This window comes from Castor canadensis, chromosome 18 (assembly GCF_047511655.1).
Source record: "Castor canadensis chromosome 18, mCasCan1.hap1v2, whole genome shotgun sequence".
NCBI lineage: Eukaryota > Metazoa > Chordata > Mammalia > Rodentia > Castoridae > Castor > Castor canadensis.
In genome coordinates this window covers 37568554-37594709 of record NC_133403.1, presented here as the reverse complement: position 1 = coordinate 37594709, position 26156 = coordinate 37568554, and the positions used below count along the sequence as shown (strand labels likewise).

The 26156-nt window shown below is 56.0% G+C and overlaps 3 protein-coding genes across 3 annotated transcripts; 2 read left to right on the top strand and 1 right to left on the bottom strand.

Annotated features, from left to right (window-relative positions):
- The first annotated feature begins 1690 nt into the window (after positions 1–1690).
- On the top strand, positions 1691–8608 carry Cfap73 (cilia and flagella associated protein 73). The gene is made up of 8 exons (XM_074060565.1): positions 1691–1816; positions 3455–3569; positions 4203–4307; positions 4497–4697; positions 5485–5706; positions 5949–6107; positions 7743–7831; positions 8117–8608. Exons 1-8 carry the CDS (start codon positions 1761–1763, stop codon positions 8238–8240), a joined length of 1071 nt encoding a protein of 356 aa, XP_073916666.1. The 5' UTR covers positions 1691–1760; the 3' UTR covers positions 8241–8608.
- Positions 8609–8753: 145 nt separating this feature from the next.
- Positions 8754–21658, bottom strand: Ddx54 (DEAD-box helicase 54). The gene is made up of 20 exons (XM_020156933.2): positions 21434–21658; positions 20448–20577; positions 18446–18516; positions 17821–18009; positions 17666–17715; positions 16719–16760; positions 16530–16625; positions 15875–15996; positions 15724–15785; positions 15491–15622; positions 14256–14466; positions 13876–14010; positions 13305–13535; positions 13129–13202; positions 12330–12542; positions 11316–11458; positions 11120–11233; positions 10609–10713; positions 10296–10408; positions 8754–9123 (listed from the first exon to the last, which is right to left on the bottom strand). Exons 1-20 carry the CDS (start codon positions 21608–21610, stop codon positions 8906–8908), a joined length of 2628 nt encoding a protein of 875 aa, XP_020012522.1. The 5' UTR covers positions 21611–21658; the 3' UTR covers positions 8754–8905.
- Positions 21659–21748: 90 nt separating this feature from the next.
- On the top strand, positions 21749–25221 carry Rita1 (RBPJ interacting and tubulin associated 1). Its single transcript, XM_020156924.2, has 4 exons — positions 21749–22013; positions 22161–22300; positions 22629–22986; positions 24268–25221. Exons 3-4 carry the CDS (start codon positions 22718–22720, stop codon positions 24773–24775), a joined length of 777 nt encoding a protein of 258 aa, XP_020012513.2. The 5' UTR covers positions 21749–22013; positions 22161–22300; positions 22629–22717; the 3' UTR covers positions 24776–25221.
- The last annotated feature ends 935 nt before the right edge of the window (positions 25222–26156 follow it).

The following is a 26156-nucleotide window of genomic DNA, read 5'->3' as shown; positions in this document are numbered from 1 at the left end:
TTCTTTTGTAATACTGGGGGTTGGACTCAGTGTCTAGTGCTCTACCATTTGTGCCATGCCCCCTGTCTTTTTGCTTTTAGTTTGTTTTTCAGATAGGGTCTCCCCAGGGCTGGCTTAGGACTGCAATCTTCCTCCAACTCTGAAGTAGCAGGGATTATAGATAGGCACTACCATGCTCAGTCTTTAAGACTGTCTTCTTAAAAAACTGACACCACCAACTGGAGCCACAGGAATGCTGTGCACTGCTAGAGTGAATATAAAAGTGCTACCTACAACCCATAGAACCACATACGAAAAAGTGGATTGCAGTAGAGGTAAATTAAACCTCTGATTTTTAAAATTAAGGAAATAATGAAGCTGAATATGGTCGTTCATGTCTGTAATCCCAGCACTTAGGAGGCTGAGGTAGGAGGATCACGAGTTTAAGGCCAGCCTTAGTTACATAGCAAGTTCGAGGCCAGCCTGGGCTACATAGCCAGCCAGACCCTGTCTCAAAATACCAAGGGCTGGGGATGTGGCTGAATGGTAGAATGTGTGCCTGGCATGTGCAAAGCCCTAGATTCAATGTCCAGCACCAAAAGAAAAAAGATGAGATAGTTTACCTTACCATAACTTCACACCAATTTATACAGGAAGATTATATGTGTGATTCAATGCAAAATGCTCAAAGATAAAAATGTACATTAGTTAGTTCTCTTTTAAAGAATATCCTCCGGCTGGCAACTGGCTCAAGTGGGAGAGAGCCTGCCTAGCAAATGTGAGGCCCTGAGTTCAAATCCCATTGCCACCAAAAAAAAGAACATTCTCTAACAAAATTCCTTAGGCGTTGTTTTAAACAACTTAGGCATTACAAGTAACTATAGCTTTTTAAAATAATGTTACTGTACAGTCAGAAGTACATTTCTTTGAATGGAAAAATTAAAACAGTCTGAAGCAAAGATGGCCAGATGTTAGGGTACATTGCTTCAGTTGGAGGAACTGTGGGTGTTTTCAGCATGGTGCTTGGTACACCTCCCTGGTCTCCCCCACCCTTGGATTAGATTAGATACGTTATGCAGAGTGCCTGGCACTAATTGTTCAAACTGTCTCAGCTTCCCCTCCCCCATGCTGCAGGTCCAGCCTGCTGGTCCCTTCTCCACCTGGTGTCACCCATGTACTCTTTCTCTCCCCGCCCCCCAAACCAGGCCAGGGGTTCCATGAAACATGGCTAGGGTGACCCCATCGCCATTGTAGCATCGTAGGCTCCCTGGAGTGAATGACTCTGCCCAGGGCTTAGCAAACAGTTAGTGCCCAACTATTGCCATTATTATTATTGTTGTTGCTTATGTTATCGCTGTGCTAGGATGGAACCCAGGACCTTGCACAAGCTAGGCAAGTGCTCTAGCACCCGGCCACACCCCCAGCCCTAATAATTATTCTTTGGAGCAGTGACTGAGCAGACAGGCACATTAGTGACACCTAATGTCACCCAGCCAAGAAGAGGCTTGGGCCACCGAGACAGCAAAACATTGACTAGGGAACCGTGTCCTGTCCACTGCCCCCACAGATTTAGATGGAAGGTCGGCACTCCCTCCTGCCCTCCACCTCAGAGGTGGATCCCGGCTGCAGCCAGGCAATGGAATGTTTTGTCGTTGGTCGCCCAGGCAACCAGGGCCTGCTTGGCCACTGGCTTCTGAGTGTCCCAGGTTCTCATGCTGCCGCACCCCCTAAGGCTCCAGAAGGTGCTGAGCTCAGGCAGGTGGAGGAGTCAACTGTAGGAGATGGCGGTCCCCTGGGAGGAGTATTTCCTGCTGACCTTGCAAGAGAAACTGCCTTTGTGAGCGGGGGCGGGGGGGCAGGGGGGTGTTACAGGGGAGGGTGGGAAGGAGCTGGGGAGCCGTGGGAGGGCCCAGCCCTTCTCCCCAGCTCCTGGATCCCCGCCTTTGGGTAGTTCCACCTGGGGGTGGAAGAAAGGGCCAGTGACTTCTGCAATGTCTCAGGGCTGTCGTTAGGAACAAGCGGGCCACAGCTCAGTTCTCCCACGGTTCTTCCTCCTCACCCTGGCTGGCACAGGACAGAGGTGCCACCATGTGAACCAGGCATGTGAGCCCCCCCTCACTAGGTGCATTTTAGGGACAAATGGAGGAAATTTGCTCTGTGCCTGGGTTACATTGGGCAGTGTGACCACCGGTCCTGACCTCAGTCTCAGCATCTATAAAACAGAGGAGGGGTTCTCTTAGTCTATTCCTTCTGCTGCCCCTCTCCTCCTAGGAGAGCCGGACTCCTGGAAGCCAGCTGCTCCTGGACAGCCCCCTACAGAGGTCTAACACATGTCTCTTTGCTTGGCCAGGCCAGGGAACTAGTGTCCCCCACCCCACCTGCTCATTCATAGCTTTTGCTCAAAGCAACATGCTTCCAGCTGCTTAGATCATCTTTCCTTTCTCACCCCGCCACCCCTCCACCAACTCTACTCTCAAATTGCATCTAGAACAGCCCCCTCTTCCCCTCCTCTGACTCCCACGCTGATGAGAACCACTTGTCTCTGGAACATCCTACACGCTGCGGCCCCACCACTGGGGTTCTGCAGCTAGGCATTGAGCTTCTGCATGGCCCTTGCTCCTCCCAGCAACCAGGGGGGTTTCTCCTCTGCTCAAAAGCCTCCTGTGGCTCCCATCTCATTCAAGGTCAAGGCCAAAGTCCTCCCTTGCCACAGCCCACCACAGTCTGACCCTCAGTTTCTCTACCTTCAGTTTCCATCTCTTGGCTAACTTCTTCCTTCCCTCCTCTCCAGCCATGGGGACCTCTGCTGCTCCTTCAACACTCCCAGCTCTTTCCCTGGGGACTTGACATTGGCTGTTCCCGGAGGTATCCACATAGCTCACTCCTGCTCTTCTCCCAGGGCTCTGTTGCAATGTCACCCCCTCAGACAGACTTTCTGTCTCTATGGAAAGTTTCCTTCAGTCTGCTTAATTTTTCATCTTAGCTGTAGTGGTACACGCCTGAAATCTCAACACTCAGATGGCTAAGACAGGAGGATTGAGAGTTCAAGGCCAGCCTGGACTACATAGAGAAATGTTTTCAAATATATATATATATATATTTTGGACTGGCTTTAGTGGTAGAACTTGCCTAGCAAGCACAAAGCCCTGAGCTCAAATTCCAGTATCAAACACACACACACACACACACACACACACACACATACACACACACACACACACAACATTGCTTATTGTTATTTATTAGCTTGGTTTTCTGGTCCCCAGCAGAACTCCTTCTTCTGGGGACAGACCTTTTTGTCTGTCTTCCTCACAGCTGCACTCTCAGTGCCTAGAACAGTGCCTGACACAGAGGAGGTGCTCAGTAAAACTTGTTGAATGAATGAAGACTTCCAAAGGCTTCTGGGGCCATTCCAGCCACTAGTGGGGCGTTCCAGGCCCTGACTCCTGATCCCTTCTCCCCATCTTCCCTCGAGCTCCTCCAGGCAGCCATCAGAGCAGGATGTGGATCACATTCCCCCACTGCTGCGTCTCCTGGAGAAAAGACAAGAGCTGGCGGATGCTGACCGGTGCCTGAAGGCCCAGAAGGAGGTAAGCTCTGTGACCAGACAACCAATAGTGTGAGCAGGGGATGGGAAGTCATGGAGCCAGCTTCTTAGTGACAGGGGCTGAGTCTAGTCATGTTACCACTCTGAGATTTGACTTCCTCATCTGTCAAATAGGGATGGAAGGAGGCCAGTTGCTGGTGCAATAAATCGGTGTGTATTGAGCACGTGCTATGTGCAGGCACTGAATTAGTGCCTGTCCTCATGGGACTCACTCTAGAGAGAAAAACAAACAACTGTCCACGTGGTGATAGCTCTGAAGGGGAACACTAGGCAGGGGCAGTGGGAGTCCAGAGGAAGCCCTGCCTCTGCATGGGGTGGTCAAGAAGGGCTTCCTAGAGGAAGTGAGGTCTTAGGGCTCACAAAAAAGCAAGTAGGCTTATCTAGCAAAGGGATGTGGGATGAGGAGGAAGAAACAGGCAGAGGGCACAGGGGAGTCAAATGGCTAGAGGAGAGAGGGGTGAGATGAGGCTGGAAGGTAGGGCATTTGGGCTTCTCTCTGGGGCGATGGGAGCCATGGACGAATTTGAGCAGAAGAGCAGCCCAGAGCAAGGCCAATGGCTGGAGGGGTTAAGGGTGAAGCCTAGCCACACGCAGACACCCCAATCCTCACCCCCAGGAGTTCCATACCACCATGGCCGCTCTGAAACAGCGCTGGGAAGAGCTGGGGCAGAAAGAGCAGGATCTAAAGGGCTCCTTCGTGCGCTTTAACAAGTTTTTGCAGGTCGGTGGAGTTTGCTGGTGGGAGGCGGGTCACAGGACCGATACTTTACCGCCCTATAGGGACCCTATAGGGGCCAGACGCGCCCATCAGTGAAAGAAGTGGGCTGGATACTAGACACGGAGTGGCAGGAGCGGGGAGGAGAGAGGGGCCCACATCTGAGATTCTGGTTGAACTTGATCCACTGCCCAGGAGGCCGAGGCCCGGCGCGGCCGCGCGCTGCGGAGGGCGGCGGAGGCGCGGCACCGCGCAGGCCGCCAAGAGGCCGAGGCGCAGCGGCTGCGCGCACAGCTGGAGGAGCTGCGGCGGGAGCTCGCGCGGCTGCAGCTCAGGGTGCAGCGCCTGGAGCCGTGCACGCGCCTGCTGGAGCGCGTGCTGGAGCAGCGGCCCGAGGTGAGCCCCGCGCGCGGCTGGCGACTCAGCCTTGGTCTGGATGGCTTTGGTCGGGCGCACTACTGGAGCGCCGACTGCATATGCAAGAACCATCTCCTAGTGAGTGCTCACTGCATGTCAGGGATATGCTTTGTTCTTCTTGAACTCAGGGCCTCAGCTTGCGAGGCAGGCGCTCTACCACTTGAGCCAGGTCGCCAGCCCTTTTTTGTGATGGGACATTTTTGAGATAGGGTCTTGCAAACTATTTGCCCAGGCTGGCTTCGAACCTTGATCCTCCTGATCTCTGCCTCCTGAGTAGCTAGGATTACAGGCGTGAACCGCCTGCCCCCAGCTACATGCTTTGTTCCTGGATCATCCCTATAATCCTGTGACGTGGGTCACAGATGAGGACACTGACCTTTCAGGAAACTCTCAAGGCCACTAGACAAGTGCGTGTGTGTGGGGGGGGGGTGTCAGAAACCAAATAGTAATTGAGTCATGTAGGAGTGGCTCAAGCGGTAGAGTGCCTTCTTTGCACTGAGTTCAAACCCCAAACCCGCCAAAAAAAAAAAAAGAAAAAGGGAAGGAAGGAAGGAAGGGTAACTGAATGAATCTTGATGGTGGAGGCGGGAAAGGGTGTGAGTACAGTTCAAGTTCCAGATCTTGGGGGCTCCAGCTGTTCCCACTTCTGCGGGTCGTAGCTGCAGGTGATGTCCCCAATCCATAACTGGGCAGAGGAGTCGCCAGAGGAGTGTCGACTGGGAGGGGAGGGGAGGAGACCGCAGGCTACGTGAGTCCTCCACCCCAGTTCCAGGAGATCCCCGAGCTAGTGGCGCGCTTCGACGGCCTGGTGGACACGCAGGCGGCGCTAAGGCTCACGCAGCGGGAGCGGCTGGCAGAGCTGGAGGCGGCGCGCGCGCGGCTACAGCTGGTGCAGGATGCGGGACAGGACGAGCTGCTGCGGTACAGCCAGAGGCGGGCGCAGCTGCAGGAGCAGCTGGAGGCGGCGCGGGAGCGCAAGCTGCAGTGGGTACGGCGGGTGCGGGCACGCACCCCAGCCTCCCCGCGGCGCCCAGGGTGCCAGGGCTGGCGAGGACACACGCGCCGAGCTTCCCTGGTTGGGGCTGCGCTGGGGAGGGGGCAGGCAGGCGTCAGAGCACCATAGCGTCACCGTATCAGCCACGCGGACAGTGCCTGTGTCCCTCCCCCTGAGGGCACCTGTGTGCCCCTGATGGGGATGGGAATGCAGGGCGCGGGGCGCGTGTTCTGCAGGAATCCAAGTGGATTCAAATCCAAAACACCGCGGCGGAGAAGACCCTGCTTCTGGGACGTACTCGGATGTCAGCGCTCAACCTGTTCCAGCTAGTGTGCCTGCACCAGAGGCAGCCGCCCAACCTTGACATCGAGGACACCGAGGGGCAGCTGGAGCAGGTGAAGTGGCCCTTTATGTCACCTCTAGCGACAACTTCCCTAGGTTAAGCGTAACCCTCTTTGGTGACAGCCCGTGGTCCATCACTGCCCAAGCGCCCTGCCTGGGAGTCCTGGTTTCCCCTAGACTCTGACCTTGACCTGCTATGGGGCCAGACAAAAGCTGAGACTTCTGCGTCCCAGTGCGCTCTCTCGTGTAGAACTGCAGTGTGGGTACTGACCAATGGACCCTGCAGGGTTATTCAGAGCCTGAGTCCCTCCTTTCTCCCAGGACCTAGAAGGTGGACACTCGATTTTAATTCATGTCTGATCCTGTGCACCAACTACACCTGGTTTCTGCATGCAAGTTTACACATGATGAGGGAGGGGCAGACTCCAGACACTTCTTTCTAGTAGGTGCCCAAAGCTTGGCCTGAAAGTGAAAAGTGCCAGCTTTTTTTTCCCTCCACCCCACCCCACTCCTGTACTGCACCCAGTGGCCAGGGCGGTAACCAGGCATCAGGAAATGGCTCACTAAGTTTGACTTGGTGCTACTTCGTGGTTAGATTCATTGAGACCAATGTTCTCCCAAGAGTGGCCCTGGCCCCCTGTGGTACACACAACACTCTAGGAGGGACAAAGGCTCATGCAAACAGAACAGTTAATCCCTTTTCAATCAGCCCTCAGCTCCTATCAAGGCAGAAGGCTTAGGCCCAAGTGGTGGTGCACACCTATAATCCAGAACTTGGAGGGCTGAGGGAGATCACCAGTTCCAGACCAGCCTGGGCTATAGAGGAAGGCTCAGTGGAGGATGCTATGCCCTTTAAAGGGTCCTCTGTCTCCCTGAGACTGAGGCAGGCAGCAGCAGGGGCTGGCCCAGTTACATGGCCTCACTCATTTCCTTACTCTTTGTCTACTTACCCTGGCTATAACAGCGTAATTGATTTTCCTCCATCTTTGGTGGATACGGTTTTCTTCTCAGACACTTACTAAGTGGTTAACACCAAGGGGAGCCCACGGATGACTGTGTGTTTGCCATCACGTTCTACTTCCTGGCCGTGGGTCTAGGGGGTTTCATTAAGTTCATACAACTGTTAATTAAATCAAAATAGGACCAGAGATGTAAGTCACTGGTAAAGTACCCGCTAATGTGCACAAGGCCTTGGGTTTGATCACCAGCACAAGAGGGAGAGGGAGAGAGAGAGAGAGACACCATGGAGATAAGCAGGTTATCAACCAACCAAAGTGTGTACCTGACCCAACAGAAAGTGTGCACTGAAGTAGGTGGGGTGTTGATGGGCACAGGAGAAGCAGCTGGAAAACTGGCAGTGTCTCTGGTTAGGAACCATTTGGGCCCGATGTGGTGGTACACACCTGTCATCTCAGCATTTGGGTGGCTGAGGCAGGATCAGAGTTCCAGGCCATTCTGGGCTACATGTGAAGACCCTGTCTCGATAAACGAAGAACCATTTGGGAGGCTCAGCATGATCTGATCCTGAACAGTTTGGGATCACCATTGCTGCCTCTGGGGGGCACTGCCTCTACTGCCCCTGTAATGGCACCTCCAGCCCCTGCCCCTGTCCGGCAGCCTCCCTTGTTAAGTAGGAGCTGACTGTTGGTCAGGGGCCAGGATGTGACCTGGCTGCGTTGGGTCCCCAGGTGAAGCTATTCATCCTAGACCTCTCTGCCATCCTGGCCAGCCTTCCTCAGGCCAAGCCCGCAGCTGCCACCTCCTGGCCCAGATCTAGGTAAGCAATTCAGGGGAGCCCTGAGGGACCATGGGGTATGGGATGAGTGGCTCTGTGACCTTGGTTTCTCTTGGTAAGGTGGGAACTGTATCTGTTTATGCTGCTGAGGGGCTTACAGAGTCATATAACAGGCACTCAATAAATGCAGGCCCCAGAGACAATGTGTCCTGCATCCCACCTACCACATGGCCTGGGACAGGGCACTCCCTCACAGAGTGGCTGAGGTGCAAGCTAAGTACAGGAAGGGTACACGGTTAACTGCAGATGGACGTTTGGTATACACAGCAGGAAACCCCAACCAGCAAGAGGGCCACCCAGCAGCAGCCTGTGCTCCCCAGGGCCAGCCGTGGTGGCCTCTGCTAGGGGAGGTCCCCAGCCTGAGGCACCAACTGCTGGAGGCCACCCTTGACCTTCTCAGAGCCTGAAACAGGGAGTGGGATGCAGGTCACAGGAGGCAGGACAGCTCTGACTCTAGGTTTGGAGGCGAAGTGTTGACCTCTGTGCAGCCAGAGGGAAGCAGCTGTGCCCTCTGACCCCGGCCCAGGACTCCACCTCCTCCACAGCCCATCCCCTGTCCTGAGCCCCGCTTAGATGAATGCCTCCTCTCTTAGCCTTGTTTTCCTGTGTGCTCAGTGGGGACCCAGGTGGGACCAGGCAGGGCAGCTCACCTGCTCTCAATTCAAGTGCCGGTTTCCCTACCAGGGTCTCCCCCTTCCAACTGCCCCAATAAACTGTACTCATGGTCCACCAGACATACTCAATAAAGGTTTATTACATTAAAACCCACCAGTGAACCTGAAGCACTCAGGGCTCAGACCCATGTAGCCATGACCTCTGAACTCTGAACACATGGAAGCGGCAGGCAGGTCTGGGCCTGCCTTCTTTGCTGGCAAACTCCTACACACCCTCCAACACCCTTCTCAAACGTCTCGGTTGCGGCAGAGGCAGATGCTGCCTTCAGTGGCCATGTGGCATTCCTTTTCATGGACTCTGGCTTCTGCAGTAGTGTATGGGGAAATGGACACCAATGTCCACACTGGGACAAGACAAAGCCAGAGCCCCAGGGCTGGGTCCTTACATCCTCTTCCTCATCTTGCCCTTCTTGGAGGGGGCGCCCCGGCCGAAGGCGCCCTGCCGCAGCTCCTGGGCCCGGCGGCGGTTGCGGGCAGAGAGTTGCTTGAGGCCCCCGCGCTGCAGGAAGCGCATTTTCTGGGTCCGGCGCCGCTGCTTCAAGATCTGCTGCTTGGTCTTGAGCTCAGATCGCACATGGCCTGCTGGGGCGCCGGCAGGAGCTTAACAAGGAGAAAGGAAAAGATGCAGAAAAGACCGTCAGAGCAAGCCAGGGGGCAAGAGACCGTGTGAAAAAGCAAGGTGCTGCCCGGCCACAGGCAGACTTGGAGGAACCCTGCTCCAGGGAACCTCGGGCTACAGGACACAGGGATGGGGCAGATAAGCCACCCAAAGGAGCCCCAGGACAGGGTCCCAAGTTTCTTTCTTCCAGGAGAGGCCGCAGTTGGGAGGTGGCAGGCAGCTAAGTGACCCCAGTTCAGTCACTACCCTCATGAGCTGCCTCAGTTTCCCCACCTATAAAATGGCATTCTTCATCTTTTAGTGCCCCAGGCCATGTGGCATGTCCACACCAGCAAGTGGGAGCCCCTCCCTGTCGACAAGCTCATCTACAGAGCTCGAGGACGGAAACGCTGGAGGGGCCAGGCCGCAGACCCCTCTGTTCAGAGCAGGTCCCAGGGCATGAGCCAGGTGGACAGGCAGTGGCCTTCTGCCCTTCAGGACTGACTGGGGCTGAGCACAAGGGGGTCCACCAGGCCAGTGTGGTCACCAAGCACGGGCTAGCAGAGCAAGCTGGCTCCCAAACCCACCTTAGTCTGAGCAGCCAGGTCAGAGACCAAGCCCAGTGACCACATGGTACTGTCAGCCCATTTTCAGGGAGGCCCTCCTCACCCTCCTCGGACCAAGCTGCCTCTGCCTGACAGCTTCTGTAGACACGTCTTCTGCCATGTGGCTACAGAGACACCAGCCAAGCACAACCAGAGTCTCCTCCCCTCCCTCCTGCCAGGGGAGCTCGCACAACCGCGGTGTCACAGTTAAAAATGGTCGGACACCAGCCCTGGCGCGACACTCCACCTCCCTGGGTTAGGGGACACTGATCAGCTGCCCTAGTTACCATGGCTACCCCAGTTACTATGGTTACCTCGCTGTTCCACCAGTGCCTGTCTGGCCAGGACAAGTGCACCGCAGGACAGGGCATGGGTGATTTTTACAACCACCGCCTGTGGCGGATGTGGGTGGGGTCTGTGAATCGGTAAAGAGGGGGATCCAGAACTTTGACAACGCCCACCCCATCGGACCCAGCTCTGGGACTGTGCACAGCCCCTGCACCTCTCTGTGCCTTGGTTTCCCCTAGCTGACCAGACCCTCTCTGCCCATTTCACACCCTGGCTCTCACCTTGGCCACGCCCTTGCCTGCCACTTCTTCGCATAGGGCCGCGCTGGCCAGACGTCCCTTCTTCCTCTGAGTCCCGATCATCAATTTTCTGTTTCTGCTTCCACTTCTGGTAGCTGGGAAGCATCGTCAAGGAAGCTCCAGGAGGCAACTCCTGGGCCAGGCCCCGCCCCCTGGATCCCACTCCACCTGTAGGAGCTGCCGCTGAGGAAGCCGCCCCGCCCCACCCGGCCCCGCCCCCTGGATCCTACTCCACTTATAGGAGATGCTGCTGAGGAAGCCGCCCCGCCCCACCCGGCCCCGCCCCGTTGGATACAGGTCCCGCTTGTAGGAGCTGCTGATGTAGCGGCCACTCTCAGTTTTGATCTTCTTCTTGTCCTCTTGTCCCGATTGTCCCACAAACCGCTTTTTCTTCCGGTCCCTGCGGGAGAGGGTGAGGCCTGGGGTGATCAGCTTCCCCTTAGGGCCTATTTCCTTTCCTGACCCTTGCATGGAAGAGCAGTGCAGCCAACCCTGGCATGCAGCAGGTGCTTAATGAAGGCCTGTTCCCTGCCCCTCCCACCTTCCCCTGGCAGTCTAGGTCTTCAAAGGGAGTCTGGGGGTCAGGGATAAAGCCCACTGGAGGGGCCGATCCCCACAGCACTTCTCTGCTGGGGATGTCCCATCAGCGTACTCACGAACCTGCCCAGAAAGACCAGTCCACAAAAATGACAGACAGGGTCAAGATCTCCGTCTTGACCAAATCAAGGGGGCAGACGAGCAAGGGAGTCCTCATGCTGTGAGTGATGGCAGATGGACAGGCCTCGCTCACTCACTCTCTCACTCACCACTTGAGCTGCTGCCGGCCTCTGGTCAGGTTTTGCGCCTCGTCCCCCATCAGGTCCAGGACGGCACCAGCCACCTGCTGCTCAAAGGCTCCCCCGGCCCCACCGACACTCAGGCTGCAGAGGGAAGGTGGAGAGAGGACGGGGTTGATGGAGGCCCACAAGGTCCCACCTGTCCCACCCAGGCCCTGCCACTTACCCCCGCTCACTGTCAAAGTCCTTGGGCCGGTAGGGCACGTAGAACTCCTGGTCCCGCTGCCAGACCTCCTCCCTCCGCCTCTTGGCTCCTTTGTCAGGTCCTGGCCTCTGCCGCTTCTGGCCCACGACCTCTGTGAAGACATCCTGACAGACAGAGGCCATTATCACCCTGTCGCCCCTGGGAACCCACCTGGCTTCTCATACCCACCAGCCCAGGCACAGGTGAGGGGCTAGTGCTCCCCCAAACTTTTAGGCCTGGATTTCTGTTCATTAGTTGGGTGACAGAACTCCTGAGTGATTCTGTGCACAAGCCCAGCCCCTGCCCTGGAGCCCAGCAGAGGCAGGACAGGTGGGATCCAACATCAGATACCAAGTGCTGTGGTCCCAGTTCCTACCCTACTGAGTGACCGAGGCGAGGAGCTGCCCCTCTGGACCTGGCTCGCTCTACACAACACGGATGTGCCCAGGGGCTTTCAGCTGTGCTTTGTGGCTATGATCCCTGTGTCCAAATGAGACGACCACCGGAGGACTGAGACACTGCATGGTCCTCCAGCCCAGCCTTCAGGAGAGGCTGAGGGTCAGATGCTGCCTGGACCTCAGGCTGGGACTGACCAGGATGCAGCTAAGACCGCCAGCACCCATGGCATCCTACACACGCTGATATGGGTGGGCAGTGCCCCAGCCACTCAAAAAGGAATTCTACAGGTGGTGGCGAGAGCCCCCCTCAGCCCACAGGGGCTGTCCAGCTCGTCCAACTCCTGGGCTTGGAGATCATATGTGTGTGACACCCAAGCCCCACTGAGAATGTGTCATACGGTGCTGGTTCCTGGGTTTGAGGGGGTGGCAGATATACCATGCCCCGTTCTGCAGATAGGGAAGCTGAGGCTCAGCTTCCACAGACAGCAGAGGGGGACTTGAACCACTGCACCTGCCATGGACTGCTCTGAGCCCAGCAGACAGCCCCAAGGGCTGCTGGACCTAACCCCCTGCAGGCTCGCACCTCCCTCTCCCACACCTCCACACTCTCTCCAGCATTCTCCTCCTCCTCCTCCTCTTCAGGCCGCTTCTTCTGTGGAGCCAGGCTGCCTGGGGCAGGGCCAGCCAGACCTTCCTGTCGCTTCTGCCGCCCCTGTTGGAAGCTGGCGATGGCTTTACGGTCCTTTTGCCGCTTGGCACGCATCATCTGGCTGCTTGGGTCCCGGCTGGAGGCGTTGATCTCAAAGATGGTCTGAAGAGGGGATACCCGAACCTGTTACCCCCAGCCCTCCCCTCACCAGCTGGGTGAGCCCTCTCTGGCCTTGCTCCCCAATCTTCTCCACTGCAGGAGGCGCAAACCCTTGTTATCTGCATTTCACAATTAAAGAGGGAGGCCAAAAGAGGATAAGCAACTTGCCTGAGGTCACACAGTTAGGAAAAGCCAGAGATTGCATTTCAACCCAAGTCCCCTTGGCTTTGAAACCAGTGCTCCTAACCAGGACACCCTCTAGTTCCTTTCTGCTACAGGCTGCTCCTTGCTTTTGTGTACTCTATTCCACATGAACAAGATGGGGTGCCCTGTGGGGGTGAAGAGGTGGGGGAGGGAGAAGAGGCTGCGGACAACCAAGGGCACATTCTGCCCTGTGAGAACCTTGCTCTAACCGTACAGTGGCGGACCTGCTGTGGACCTCAGGGAGGCTCCAGGACAAGGGGGTCTAGAGACACAACAGAGGCAGGTGCAGCTGAGCAGCTGTGAGCTCAGAGGAGTCCCTGTGGGGCCCCTGGGGTCATGGCAGTGAGCCCTGGCACTGTAGTTTAGCTGCCCCGAGGCCACTCACTGTCCGAGCACGGTAGTTCTTAATGCTGTCCACAAGCCGCAGCCGCTGCAGCTCCGCCTCTTCAAATCTTGAGCCTGGCAGGAGAGAGGTGGGAAGAAGGTGAGAGGGTGGCCTGGGTTCTGTGGGTCCCACCTACCACCCTACCACCCTGCCGTCCCAGCCTGGGTGGGACTCACTGAAGAGGGGGTGCAGGCCTAGACTGGCCAGGTCCAGCTCCTTGGCTCTCTTGATGGACTCGGGCGAGGGCGCCGGCCGGGAGCGCACGTACTGCTGCTGTGCATTGCCGGCCACGCGGCCCAGGCCCTGTAGCTCCAGCGACACCTCCAGTGTGTTCCGCAGCCCACCATCCTCGTCATCCACCACGCTCTGCGGCACGCGGCCCAGCACCCCATCCACACCAACAGCACCTGCCGGTCATGGGCACAGTGAGGGCTTTCTGCCAGCCCCTGGCCCGGTCCCCTGCTAAAGCCCCGAACCTCAGAACAACAGCTACAAACTTGAGTGGAAAAGAAGGCAGCACTTACAGAGCAGCGACCCCAAATGCATCAGACCAGGGCAACACTACTGCGCCGGCCGGCCACTCACTCCTTCATCTCCCACGACATAGGCCGGGATGGGGCGCTTCTCCTGGGGTTGGGTCCAACCCACCTTCCCCTGAAGCCAGGGCAGGGCTGCACCCCGTTCACAGCTATGTCCCCCACCTGTACATGTGGCAGGGCCCCCAGCCCTGGTCCCACCTCGGCTTACCTGGGGTTTCCTCATGCGGTCGGGCGAGGGTAAGGGATCGGCCCAGGAACAGGTGCAGGTCCAGCAGATAGGGGACCTCGTCTGGTGCCACCAAGGAGTAGGCTGTGCCACTTCGGCCAGCCCGGGCCACACGGCCTGCAGAAGGAAGTGGTTAAAACTCAGGAAAGAACCAGGCTGGAGGTGTGGTTTGGTGGTGAGTGCTTGCCTACACGCAGGAGGCCCTGGGTACCATTCCCAGTGCCACTAAAAAGAAAAAAAAAAAAAGAAAGATGAAGGGAAGTCAAAGGCAGAGACAGTGGGGCTGACATCCTGGCTTGATGGAGCAGGGGGGCAGGAGACCCTACATGGAGCCCATGGGACAGAACAGCTGGTCTCCTTACCCACGCGGTGCAGGAAGAGCTTGCCCTTGGCGGGGAAGCTGTAGTTGATGACATTGTCCAGCAGCGGGATGTCCAGGCCACGGGCAGCCAGGTCGGTCACGATGAGGGCAGAGCACTTGCCGTGCGTGAACCTGGCGAGGTTGATCTTGCGGGCCGTCTGGTCCAGGGCACTGTAGATGTGGGTGCAGCTCACCCGCTGTGCCGCCAGCAGCTGTGCGAAGCAAAGGCAGAAGGGAGCTGAGAGGACGCTGCAGGAGCCACGGTGGGAGGCCGGGCCAAGGCAGGCTGCTGTGCACAGGTGGAACCAAGAGCCCTGGTACCTGGCACCCCTGGATCTAATCCCAGCTCTGCCCGCTGGCCCCATTTTGTACCTTCTTCAGTATCAGTGGGGCTTATGTCATCTTCCAGGTCTCTGTAGGATTGTCTGAGTGTCAAAGTAGACGTCATGTGCAGAGGGTTCAGCTCCCTTAAGGAGGTTGCAAATGCCAGCCTCATCCTGACTCTGTCACTGACAAGCTGTGTGACCTTGGGCAAGTTACCAAACCTCTCTGTGCCTCACCTTCCTCATGTGTAGCGAGGGGAGAATCATTGCTCCTCCATAGCTTTAAGTATTAAGTGAGTTAACATGCGCAGTGCTGGGGACAGAGCTCGGGAGACAGGAAGCGCAGGGGAGTGTTAACTGTTCTCTCAAAGTGACTATATTGGTCTTATGCACCAGTGGCCCAGCAGCTGCATGGGGACAGAGGCACTGTTAACATGCTCTGAGTGAGTGAAACCCAGGGAACCGTGTCCTCAGATCTCAGAGCCCAGGTGTGGCCTACGGGGATGCCCACACTTGCATGCAGCCGAGGCTCACAAGTGCGCCCCCATGAAAACGCACGGCGCTGCTCACATGCACCAAGGCTGCTTTACACAGCTTACTGCAGATGCATTAAGCCTTAGTTTTAAAAAGTCAAACATGACCCACTGAAAATCTGAAAAATCACAGGATAGGTCAGGACTGCCCCAGGGATTGGTGACAATGGCAGACCCAGGTAACAAATACCCCAAGTTCAAGTACCATTTTCTGATGTGCCTTTGAGATTTTCATGACAAAAGCCCCACCCAGGCCCATGTCCGCTCCGGCGCTGCCCCTGGTGGCCAAGCTTGGACGTGCACCTGAGAGTTTCCATGGAGGAGAGCCGGCAGCCTCTTCCCAGCCCTCTGTGTGCAGCCCTGCATCTGGGCCGGCTTACCTCTGTGAGGTACTCTGCATGATGCTTCGTGGCCACAAACACCACCGTCTGGTCCTGGGGCCGCACCACGTTGCGTAGCAGGTACAGCAGCACAGCAGCCTTGGTGTCTTCCCGCACCAGGAGAAAGGAGGTCTGAGGGGACACAGGTCAGGCAGTGGGCTCACAGAGTCCTTGCTGGAACTGCAGGGCTCACCTGGCCACTGGCCTGGGGAGTGGGCCAAGTGTCACCTCACCTTGAGCTGATCGTTGAGCTTGGCGTCTACATCCAGCCGAATAAGCACAGGCTCCGTGAGGCCTGCAGTGGGCCGGGGAGGCCACAGAGGAGTCACCAAGGGGCAGGACCCCGGCTCCACCCTGAGTCCAGCTCCATCCTATCCAGCTCACCTGCTCGGGCAAACTCCACCAGCATCTTGGGCAGCGTGGCAGAGAAGAGCACTGTCTGGTGGCCCCCAGGGAGGCGGCCTATGATCTCCTGAAGTTGCTCGGCAAAGCCCATTTCAAAGAGCCTGGGGGTGAGGAGTCAGGGAGTCAAGAGAGGAGCTTCCAGCCCTGGGGGTGCCGAACCCCAGTGGTCCTGGTTCCCACAACTCTACACGTGTACTGGTGTTTGCCTGGCGTGTTTCCATCACCAACCCAGCTTCATCACACAACTTCATAAACAATAATGATCCAGGATGCCTGTCCCCTTTTTTAAATAAATTCACAGTGGAATAAATGAGAGTCGCCTGGTTCTGTGCCCGGCACAGGCCTCTGTCCTCTACGAGGCTGACTCTGAGTTCTCATGTCACCCCTGGGGGAATGGATGCTGTTTTCTCCCTACTTTGTGGACCTCCATGATCTGCCCAAGTTCACAGAGACAGATCTCAACCTGCCTGGCTCTGGAGTTCATACTTGGAATGCGCTATTTTTCATCTCTTTGAAATCATGCTTTAGATATTACAAAACTGAAAGCACAAGCTTTGCTGGTGGCCCACATCCTTCCTCCTGCTCCTGGCCTCAGCAGACCTTGACTTTGCTCAGGTGGTACCTGCGCCCTCACCTGTCAGCTTCATCAAACACCACGTACTCCACGCTCTGCAGCTTCAAGTTCATCTCCACGGCCACATGCACCAACCGCCCAGGGGTAGCAATGATTCTGGAAGGGGGTACACAGGCCAGGTCACCCCATGGCGAGGGCCACTGGCCATACCGGAAGGGACCCCAGAGCATCCCAGATCTAAAAACTCACATGTCAGGATTTTCGTGCAGGGCTGCAAACTGGTCTTCCATTCTGAGGAGGAGAAGAAAGGTCAGCTCGACAGCACAGGTCTCACAGCCTCTCTTCCCTTCGCCTAACCAAATGTGCACATGTCCCCGCACTCCAACCCCAGGTATGGAACTGAGAAGTTAGCAGAGGCATTGCCTGACTAGATACAAGTTGAAACACATAAAACAATTGTACAGTTTCCCTAAAGAGTTGAGCTCAACCACAGAAACCACCTTGCTCCCTTCTGCGGCTACAAATGCCAACAAAGCTGCCTTGCCCACAGTGCCACCTAGCAGCTAACCCTGGAACTGCTAGCTTCCACTACACCAGGTTCCCTCATCTCTGGGAGCCTGTCCTTTGGGTATTAAATTATCCTCTGAAACACCCTTGGGACATCTGTGGGAGCCACAGGGAGCTAAACCCTCCGACAATCACGAGCTATAGAAATAATAAGTTACAGTACGGGCAAAAAAATTATAAAGCAAAACTCTCAGACCAGAGAGCCACTGTAGACCAAGGCCTCCTGGGAGCAGAAGGGGCCACCCTGCAAGGGGGAAGCTGTGGGGACAGGCGGCAGGAAGAGGGATTCTGAATCACTGCATCGCTCTGGGCCCATCAGTCTGTGAACAGGAATAGCATCTGCTCTCGGGAGGATGGGCTGAGCTCCTCAGGAAACTACCCATTTTGCAAATCAAGAGTGATGACAATCGTTCCATGACTTTACACAACCCAGTTCAGGCACCCGTGCCACCCAGGGTTGACCCTGGGAGCCGGGAACCTGTCTGGGCTGCAGGGCAGTGGCCCGTTATCTCCACATTGTCACCCGCTCCGTTAGTCGGCTTGAATGTGCAGAGAAGCCGCACAGGCTCAATCAACCCAATACTCTTGACACGAAGGCATGCTTGCAGGGGGTGACCAGGGACCCTTACTTGTCCCCGCCCAAGATCAGGGCTGTCTTGAGGCCAGTGAACTTGCCCAGCTGTAGAGAGAGGGAAAGAGAGACTGAGGGGGTGAGGGTGGGCAGACGCAACCTCCTTATGGCCTCTCGCCCAGCCCAGGCTGCACCCCACCCCACGCCAGGCACCTCCTTCGTGAACTTCATGGTCTGCAAGGCCAGCTCCCGGGTAGGCGAGAGGATGAGGGCCCGAGCCCCCGTCTGGGCACTGCGGGCCTTGAGACGCTCGAACATGGGAAGGAGGAAGCAGGCCGTCTTGCCACTGCCCGTCCGCGCCATAGCCACCACGTCCTTGCCGTCCAGGACCGCGGGGATGGCCTGCAGGACATGGGTGAGGAGCGGGGTCAGCAGCACAGCTGGGAGTGGGGGAGCCAGGCCATCCTGGTGAACAGGTAGACCATTGGCTGGCCTGACATGTCCTGGAATACCTTCTGCCCTTTCCTGGGATGGACCAGATGCTACTTCCTGCCCTAGTCCCTCCTCCAGACCTAAGAAACATCTCCCACCCAGTGGAATATCTAAGGGTGACAAATATGAGCCCTGGTCATCACGGGGTGCCTAGAGGCCACCTGAGTGGGGCCCGGCAGCCAGGGGAAGGCTTGACTGGCAGACAGAACCAAGACAGAACCAAGGTCAAGTCTCTGCTGTGCAATTTTCTGCACCTGTGAAGTGGGTAAGCTACATGGAGCCCCAGCCACAGTGAAGGGAACAAGGGGTGGCTGTCACAAGGCAACAGGAGGGCTGAGCCCCTCACCTTCCTCTGGATGGGCGTCGGCACCTTGTAGCCCTTCTTCATGACGCCTTTGAACACAGGGTAGCTCAGTCCTGGGAGAGATGTAGGAAAGGTCAGGGGCCACAATGGCACCACAGAACCATTACAGGACAAGTGAGCCTGTTGTCCACAAACAGCAAGAGAAAAGAATGGCAGTGCGGGACTGCAAGATGAAAGGAGGCTTAAGACAGAGAGCTAGACCGTGGGCTATGAACCTTGTTGGGTTCTGACTGGGACACACACGTTTTTGTTCCTTGTTTTGGTTTTTTTGAGATAGTTTCACTATGTAGCTCAGGATGGCCTTGAATTTATGATCCTCCTGCTTCTACCTCCTGAGTGCTGGGATTGCAGCATGCACCACTAGCCCCGCTCTGAACACTCAATGTCCTAAGACAGTGAGGTCTCTGAATGACAATGAGGAATAGTCACTGAGTCACTGTTTCAGGCCGGTGAGGTGCTCTCATCTCTCAGAGGTGCCTGTGAAGTGCTACAGATACCAGGGGACACAGGGTTCACTCCGGAAAGGTGGGGATGGGGTTTACAGACAGCTGAACCCGAGTGATGGGTATGTGATGCTCACTGCACTTTGCTTTGTCAGGTGTTCCAAATTCTCAATAATTAAGAGAGAACCACTCCTAAAGGATTTGGCCCATGCTGGGGGCGGAGGGGCGGGGGGGGCTGAGAAGTGGGGCGCGTGGTGGGGGAGGGGTTGGCCTTGGGGACTGAATGCAACTTGGGCTAAGGGGCTGGAAGGCCGGTGGGAGGCCTGGAAGTCAGAAAGCGCTTGGCTTCAGCTGGCTTTTGGTCAATCCTTCACATTTGTGACTCTGAAAGGCAGGACACAGCCACATGCAGACATTTTTGGCTGCTTTCCTTTGATTACCAGTGAGGTTTGGCAATTATCAATTTGCATAGTCCTCTAGATTGCCTATGCCATGGTTGGGGATGTGGCTTAGTGGCAGAATGCTTGCCTAGCATGCACAGGGCCTGGGTTCCATTCCCAGCACCATCAAAAAATAAAATGAAACGAAGTAAGAATAAATAGCTATTGTGAATTGATTATTCTGGTTTTTTTTTTTGGCAGTACTGGGGCTGAACTCAGGGCCTTCACCTTGAGCCATTCCACTAGCCCTATTTTTGTGGAGGGTTTTTTGAGATAGGGTCTCTTGAACTGTTTGCCCAGGCTGGCTTCAAACCATGATCCTCCCGATCTCTGCCTCCTGAGTAGCTAGGGTTACAGGTGTGAGCCACCAGCGCACAGCGTGATCATTCTATTTCTTTACTCAATTCCTTGTCACAGTGTGTCCTTTCCTTATTGGTTGGTAAAAGTTCTTTGTATATTGGGGATATTAATCCTTTAACTGTTCTAAGAGTTGCAAACACATGCCTGGTGTGGCATTTCCTGTTAGCTTATGGTGTGTTTTGGTATACACATGGTTAACTTCAAAAAAGTCAAGTTTAATGGGGTGCTCAGGTCACACTTGGAAAGTCCTCCTTTTCTTTTCCTTCTTTTTGTTTTATTTTATTTTGAGACAGGGTCTCACAATGTGACCCGGGCTGGTCTTGGACTTGCCGTGATCCTTCTCCTCTGCTTCCTGAGTACAGAGATTACAGGGGTGTGCCACCATACCCGCTTCCGTCGTTTCCTTCCTAAGATTATAAAACTATTCATCTGATGTTTCAGACCTGCACCAGCAGCTGCTTTGTCAAGAGCATGAAAATTCAGCTTTAAGTCCAGCTAACAGGCATTCCAACCACACACACCTAGCCCTTCTTCCCCCTCTCAAAGGTTGTGGTGTAAGGCAGTAAGCCCTCCCTGTCTGCCTGCTGCTCTGTTCGCTCCTGGACTCAGGCTGTGGCCCGAAGGCCTTGGAGACCCTGTCTACCCAACACCTACCTCCGAACTGGGCCCAGGGCACACATCAGTAAGTAACCAAGTCATCACAGAGGGCGTGATGACCCAGATGCCCAGCTGCTCACCCACCCATGGACTGGAAGCCTCCAGACTTCTTCTTCTTCTTGTTCTGGGCTCGCACCATCTCCCGGGTGTCCGGCTCCACATCCGAGGTGCATTCGGAGGTGGGGAAAGTAGGCAGGGGTCTGCCAGGCCCCAGCTAAAAGGAAAGAACAGAGAGGCAGCGTCACTCCAGGTGCAATCGGGAAGGGGCTGTCCCATCTTTCTCTCATGCTGGATCCCAAGACTTTTCTGCCAACAGGTTGTCCCTGGCTTGGGAAAGGCTCAGGGCCTGAGCCTCTGGAAAACAGGAAGGACCAGGACACGTGCCCCACAGGGCCAGGGGAAGATAGATCTTTGCTGGGAAAAGTGGAATCTTAAGAGTCGAGGGCTTGGGACCACGAGCCTCCTACTTATGCTTCCCTGAGTAGCTGGGGATGACAAGTGGAAGGCACCTCCTCCTGCCACTGGCTGAAATGGGAGGTCTCAACTGGACTGTCCTCAAACCGTGATCCTCCCAATCCACCTCCGGAGGAGCTAGGATTACAGGCTGAAGCCACCTTGCCCATCCGCAGCCTGCCTCTAGACCTCAGTTCTTAGTCACAGGATTATTCTAGGACTAAATAATAAGGTTTGTAAACCTCAACACATGGCCAACAAGCACAAGTTTTAGTTTTAGTTTCCCAGAGTTCTGGGGGTGTCACTGTCTCGAGCCGCCTCCCTTTAATTCAATCTCTCAAGGAATGTCCCAAACTCACGAATTCAGACCTTCCGCATTCGCACTTTTCATTGGACGGATACGAACTGGGGTCCGCCCCCTAAGCGAAGGTAGCCAATGAGAGTGCGCGGTCAAGGCCGGTAGGAAGACCGCTGCCTGCGAAGCCTGAACCCCGGATGGGCCCGGGACACGTACGCAGGCGGTCGGCCCCGAGCCCGGTTCCGAGCCTGCAGGCTTTCTCCCACCCCAGCGTGGGGAAACTGAGGCCCTGATGAGCGTCCGGGCTCTGCGCCCCTACCTTTCGCGCCCGTGCGTCATCCTCCGCCTGGATCTCAAACTCGCCGCCCTCCGAATCGCTGTCGCGGGCCTGGGAGGCCGCGCCCCGACGCTTGCGGAGCCCCTTTTTCTTTCTCCATGCAGCCATGGCAGCTCGCGGCAGCGGTCCGCCTGTCGCCGCGCGCGTGCCAACCGCCATGCGGGCCGGGCGCGCAGAACCCGGAAGTGGGCGGGGCCTGCGGGACGTACCAACTGCGTGGGGGGACTCCGAGACGTGAAGAATGAGGTTCCCCCCTGTCCCCGGCTCGAATGGTTCGGTCCGTACTGGCCCGCCTCTAGCGGTTGCTGTTTGCTGGATGCGCGCGCCGAGCACACGTCGCTAGGGCCCAGCTGTCCCCGCCACGCGCGGTGCGGGGGCGGCCATAGCTGCTGGAAGTCCCAGATCGCCAGCATTCGGGACTGAGATTAGGATCTTGGATGCACCCCACGTCTCGGGTGTCTGGTGCACCCCCGCTCCATTTCCAGGTCTTGGGGCGGGGGAAGGAGGCGAGGGGAAGGCCAAAGGATGCACCTGACGCCCGCCCGCAAGCCAAGGCATTAAGGTAGGAAAACAACCCGAGACTGCGGGGACCCCGGGCACTGACCTGGGGAGCACAGCATGCGAGGACAGCGTGAGCCCCTTCCCCCTCCCCCACCCATTGCCATATTTAGGTTCCGCTCAAGTTCAAATTCCGCTTCCACTGTTTTAGCTTTGTAGGCATGACCTACGCATGTGACGTCACCTTGCGAAGTCTCAGATTTGTGATCCGGGAAATGGAGGTGATCAAAGCTACGTCACGGGGCTGTTGAAGATTAAATGAAATAATGCTTATACAGCTCTTTACACGAGGTAAGCATGGGATGGACTGCTTAGTGTGACCCCCTCCCCCATATATATACACGCGGGATACTAGTCTCCCCTCGCACCATAATTAGTTTTCGGGTTGGTGCCGACCCTCGTTCTATAAATATTAGTGAGCACACACCCTATGCTAGAAGTACAGATTTACTTATTCACTATTTCCCAGCAACACCCCCTCCCCAGCACAACTCAAAGGCCCCCTGGGTGTCAGCCCCCCTTTGAAAAGAGCTAGACCCTTTTGCCCTTGGGATGGGGACTCCACAGAGCCACTGGTACTGCTGTTGGCTAAGGGATGCCACCTTGATCCCTTTCACAGGGAGCCCAGGAGGCAGGGCCTGGCAGGCGGAGCTCACTCACTGTCACCAGGGACAGTGGGTATGAAGACCCCTGCTGACTATCAGCGGGATGCAGACCCTCCACCTTCAGCACCGCTGCTCCAGAGGCTACAGGGTCAAAGCCAGAGAATCATACGTGGATGAGACCCTTTTTGGCGGCCCTACGACCTCCCGGCTCACCCCACCAGACTTTGACCCTCCCTGGGTGCAGAAATCTAACAAAACCAGAGGAGGGGAGTCAGGGGCATCACAGGCCTCCCCGGCCAAGGGGAGCCACGAGACCACCTTCTGCAGGGGTACTACCCTAACCCTCACGCCAAAGAAGAAGAACAAGTACAGGTAACAGGGTGGGGAGATGCGCACCTGTACTCAGTGTAGCACCCTGGGTTGCTGTTACAGCCTGCTGTTTGCCTGCTGTGTGATATCGGGCAAGCACCTCGACCTCTCTGAGCTACAGCTTATTCATATGAAAAACTATGAGACGATGTATGTGACCGACCTGCTGAGCCCTGGGCCTGCAGATGACAAGGTCTTAGTCAATATGCAGAATTCTGTCAGGAGCTTCTTGGTGCTATGCGGCCTGGCTGGCTGCAAGACAGCAGCTCAACCTGAGCGCCCTCTACCGGCCAGGCTTTGCAACTTCAAACATTGGACAAGGGGCAGAGGACTGCAGAGGGGTGGGCTGAGGGGGCCTCTGGGAAAAAGAAAAAGTAGTTCCTTAGAGAAGAAAGGGAATGCTAAGAAGACCTCGGTTATGTCAGGGCTCTGTCCTCTGTCCTCGTACATTGCACGTCTGCGGAGCTAGACTATTGCAGGGGAAAAATTGCATCTGTGTTGAACAGAATTTTGTGGGGTCGTTATTCCCTAAACAATGCAGGGTAGCCACTGATTTGTAAGAGGTCTTGTAAGTCACCTGGAGCCGATGTAAGGTAGTGTTTGGATTCTGTGCAAACACTATGCCTTTTAATACAAGCGACCGTAGCATCTACAGATTTTGGTGCGCGCGGGGGTTCCCGCAACCCATCCCCTGCGGAGACCAGGGGTCTGGCAGGTGGCAGAGAACTTGTTCAACTGGATTCAGCAGAAAAAGGGCAGCGAGGGCTTATGTAATGGTGCAAACTCATAGGGCCTGCCAGGCTGCACGTTAAGGCTGTTCTCCTGAACTCTGAGATGATGTATGCCCTGCATGTCCTTAAGTCCCCAGGAGGGGCGACAGGGCCACAAACTGCTTTAGGTTGATACCTTGTCAATTTAGCTAGGAGCAAGGCCACGTGGCAGAAAAAAAAAAAAAAATCTCTCTTCCCTAAGTATTTTCAGCAAAGATCCTCATTGGACAGACTTGGAGGCACGTGTGGCCACTCCTAAACCAATCAGCATAGCCAGGAGGATGGACTATGCAAATTAGCCAGGCCTGGGGCTAGTGCCAGGGAGTGGGGTCCTGATGCAGGTGCGTGGATATTTTGCGGGAGAAAGATGAGTGGAAACTGAACAGAGGTACACGAGAGGACTGGCCTTACTGTGGGTGACAGGCAGGGAGCTGTTGCTGGTGTCTGGTGGGGGAGTGGGGCTGCTGGGTTTTGGGGGTGATTCACTGTGGTGCTCTTCTCCCCGCTACCCCAGACTGATCCGTCACACTCCATCTTACTGTGATGAGTCGCTGTTCGGCTCCCGACCTGAGGGCGCTGGCTGGGACACCTCTCGCATGGCCAGGGGAGATGCCGCGAAGCTCAGGGCCCTCTTCTGGACACCACCTGCTACCCCCAGGGACGACCGTTCCCCGCGCCCCAGGGAGACCCCACTTCGAGCCATTCATCCAGTTGGTCCCTCCAAGACCGAGCCCAGGGTGGCTGCAGACTCCAAGAAGTTGTCCTTGGACGGGTTGGATGCTACCCACCCCCTGGGGCGGGGGCGTTCCCATTCTCTCACCCACCTGAATGTCCCCAGCACGGGTCACTCAGCCACCAGTGCCCTCCACACCAGTGGACCTCGGAACTCCAGGCCTTCCACATCAGGGGTGACCTTCCGGAGCTCCCTGGTGACTCCCAGGGCTCGCTCAGTCAGCATTTCAGTGCCAGCTACCCCCACACAGCGGGGGGCCACCCCAAAACCAAAGCCCCCTTGGAAATGAGGTTCTTTATTGGAGAACTTGCCTGTGGGTCACAGCTAGATGGCAGGAATCCTCTGTAGAGACCAGCATCTCCTGGGGGGAGGGGTGTCACCCTAGGCATCAGAGAAGCCCTTGCGGGGCCCTGTGGTGAGCCTGGGCACCCTTGTGTCATCTGGGGATTTGGGGCCACCCCTTGAGATGGCTCTGGCCCTGCCTTGGCCACACTTCATTTCAGTGCCAACCCTTGTCTGTCCCCCAGTGTGAGTTGCCCACCCTGGATGCATTCTTCCCCTCCTCTCAAGCTGGCTTCCTTATGATTTACCTTCTCCCCGAGTTTGGGAGCCTCAGGAGCTTTCCTGGGCTGTGTGTGGACTGAGGGGACACCAGCATCTGGGTGATGCCGGTAGACATTTTTCATTTTAATGCTCATGTATTTATTTCTGTAGATTAAATGTATCAAGAACTCATCAAGGCTACAGCGTTATTGTTTTTCCCCCTCAAGTGAAGGTCAACGTTAGGCCAATATGACAACAGGTAGTAAAGGATGTGGCAGAAATCATGACGGTGACAAGCAGGCCACTGAAGTCAGGGCTCAGAGCAAGGACTGTAATTATATATATACATTTCCTGCTTTGAGGAGGTGGTTAGGACTTGGCCCAGTGGAGGAAGCCAGTGGTGGGTGCCTGGGAGAGCGCCTAGGAGGGACCCTGAGGGCACATTTCTCTCCCCTGTGCTGCCACAGGACCCTGGCCCAGGCTGTGCACAAACGTCATAGCACTTGATGAATGGGGTCCCACTGGGACCCTCAGGATCCCAGTGTCCAGCCCTGGTGATGGGGGTGGGCGGCACCTAGGCTGGGGCCCCTTGCCCCACTCTCCCTTCATTTCAGGGAGTCTACCATTGCTTTGGTGACCCTAGAAGGGTGGACACAATGCTGGAATAGGAGCCCAGGACTAAAAGGAAATACATGCCATGAGTCAGTTGACCCATGAGGGAAGCCAGCCAGATGCACTTGACACAGACATGCTTTGCACCTTAAAGATTTTAAGAGCTTAAAACTTCTGGAACTTTCACAAAGAATTCATTCCCCGCACCTCCAGCTTTCCTTGGAACACCCACCTCTAATTTGCCTCTCCCACCTTGTGTTTTAATAGACACTGGCTAGAAATACCTTTCTCCTCCCACCTATGCTGAAGGTAAGCCACAGCCTCGCGTGGTGCTAGGGGGTAGCTGACCTGGCTGGGTCTGGGAGTTGTGAGTGGTGGGGACTGGGGCAGCCTGCAGTCACTACCCTCTGACGGGGCAGGGGGCACTGTGTTAGCTGTAGAGGACACACAGGTCTTGGGGTAGCTGGGTGATGAGATCTTCCCAGAAAAGGCATCCGGATTTCTATGTGATAACT

Excerpts from the sequence above, each read along its gene's own strand:
- Rita1 (XM_020156924.2), top strand. The coding sequence starts at position 22,718 with ATGCAGACCCTCCACCTTCAGCACCGCTGCTCCAGAGGCTACAGGGTC. Across the intron at positions 22,987-24,267 it reads AAGAAGAAGAACAAGTACAG|ACTGATCCGTCACACTCCAT; the intron begins GTAACAGGGTGG and ends CCGCTACCCCAG.
- Cfap73 (XM_074060565.1), top strand. The coding sequence starts at position 1,761 with ATGGCGGTCCCCTGGGAGGAGTATTTCCTGCTGACCTTGCAAGAGAAA. Across the intron at positions 1,817-3,454 it reads TTGCAAGAGAAACTGCCTTT|CTCCTCCAGGCAGCCATCAG; the intron begins GTGAGCGGGGGC and ends TCTTCCCTCGAG. Across the intron at positions 5,707-5,948 it reads GGGAGCGCAAGCTGCAGTGG|GAATCCAAGTGGATTCAAAT; the intron begins GTACGGCGGGTG and ends CGTGTTCTGCAG.
- Ddx54 (XM_020156933.2), bottom strand. The coding sequence starts at position 21,610 with ATGGCGGTTGGCACGCGCGCGGCGACAGGCGGACCGCTGCCGCGAGCT. Across the intron at positions 20,578-21,433 it reads ATGACGCACGGGCGCGAAAG|CTGGGGCCTGGCAGACCCCT; the intron begins GTAGGGGCGCAG and ends CTTTCCTTTTAG. Across the intron at positions 18,010-18,445 it reads CGACGCCCATCCAGAGGAAG|GCCATCCCCGCGGTCCTGGA; the intron begins GTGAGGGGCTCA and ends CATGTCCTGCAG.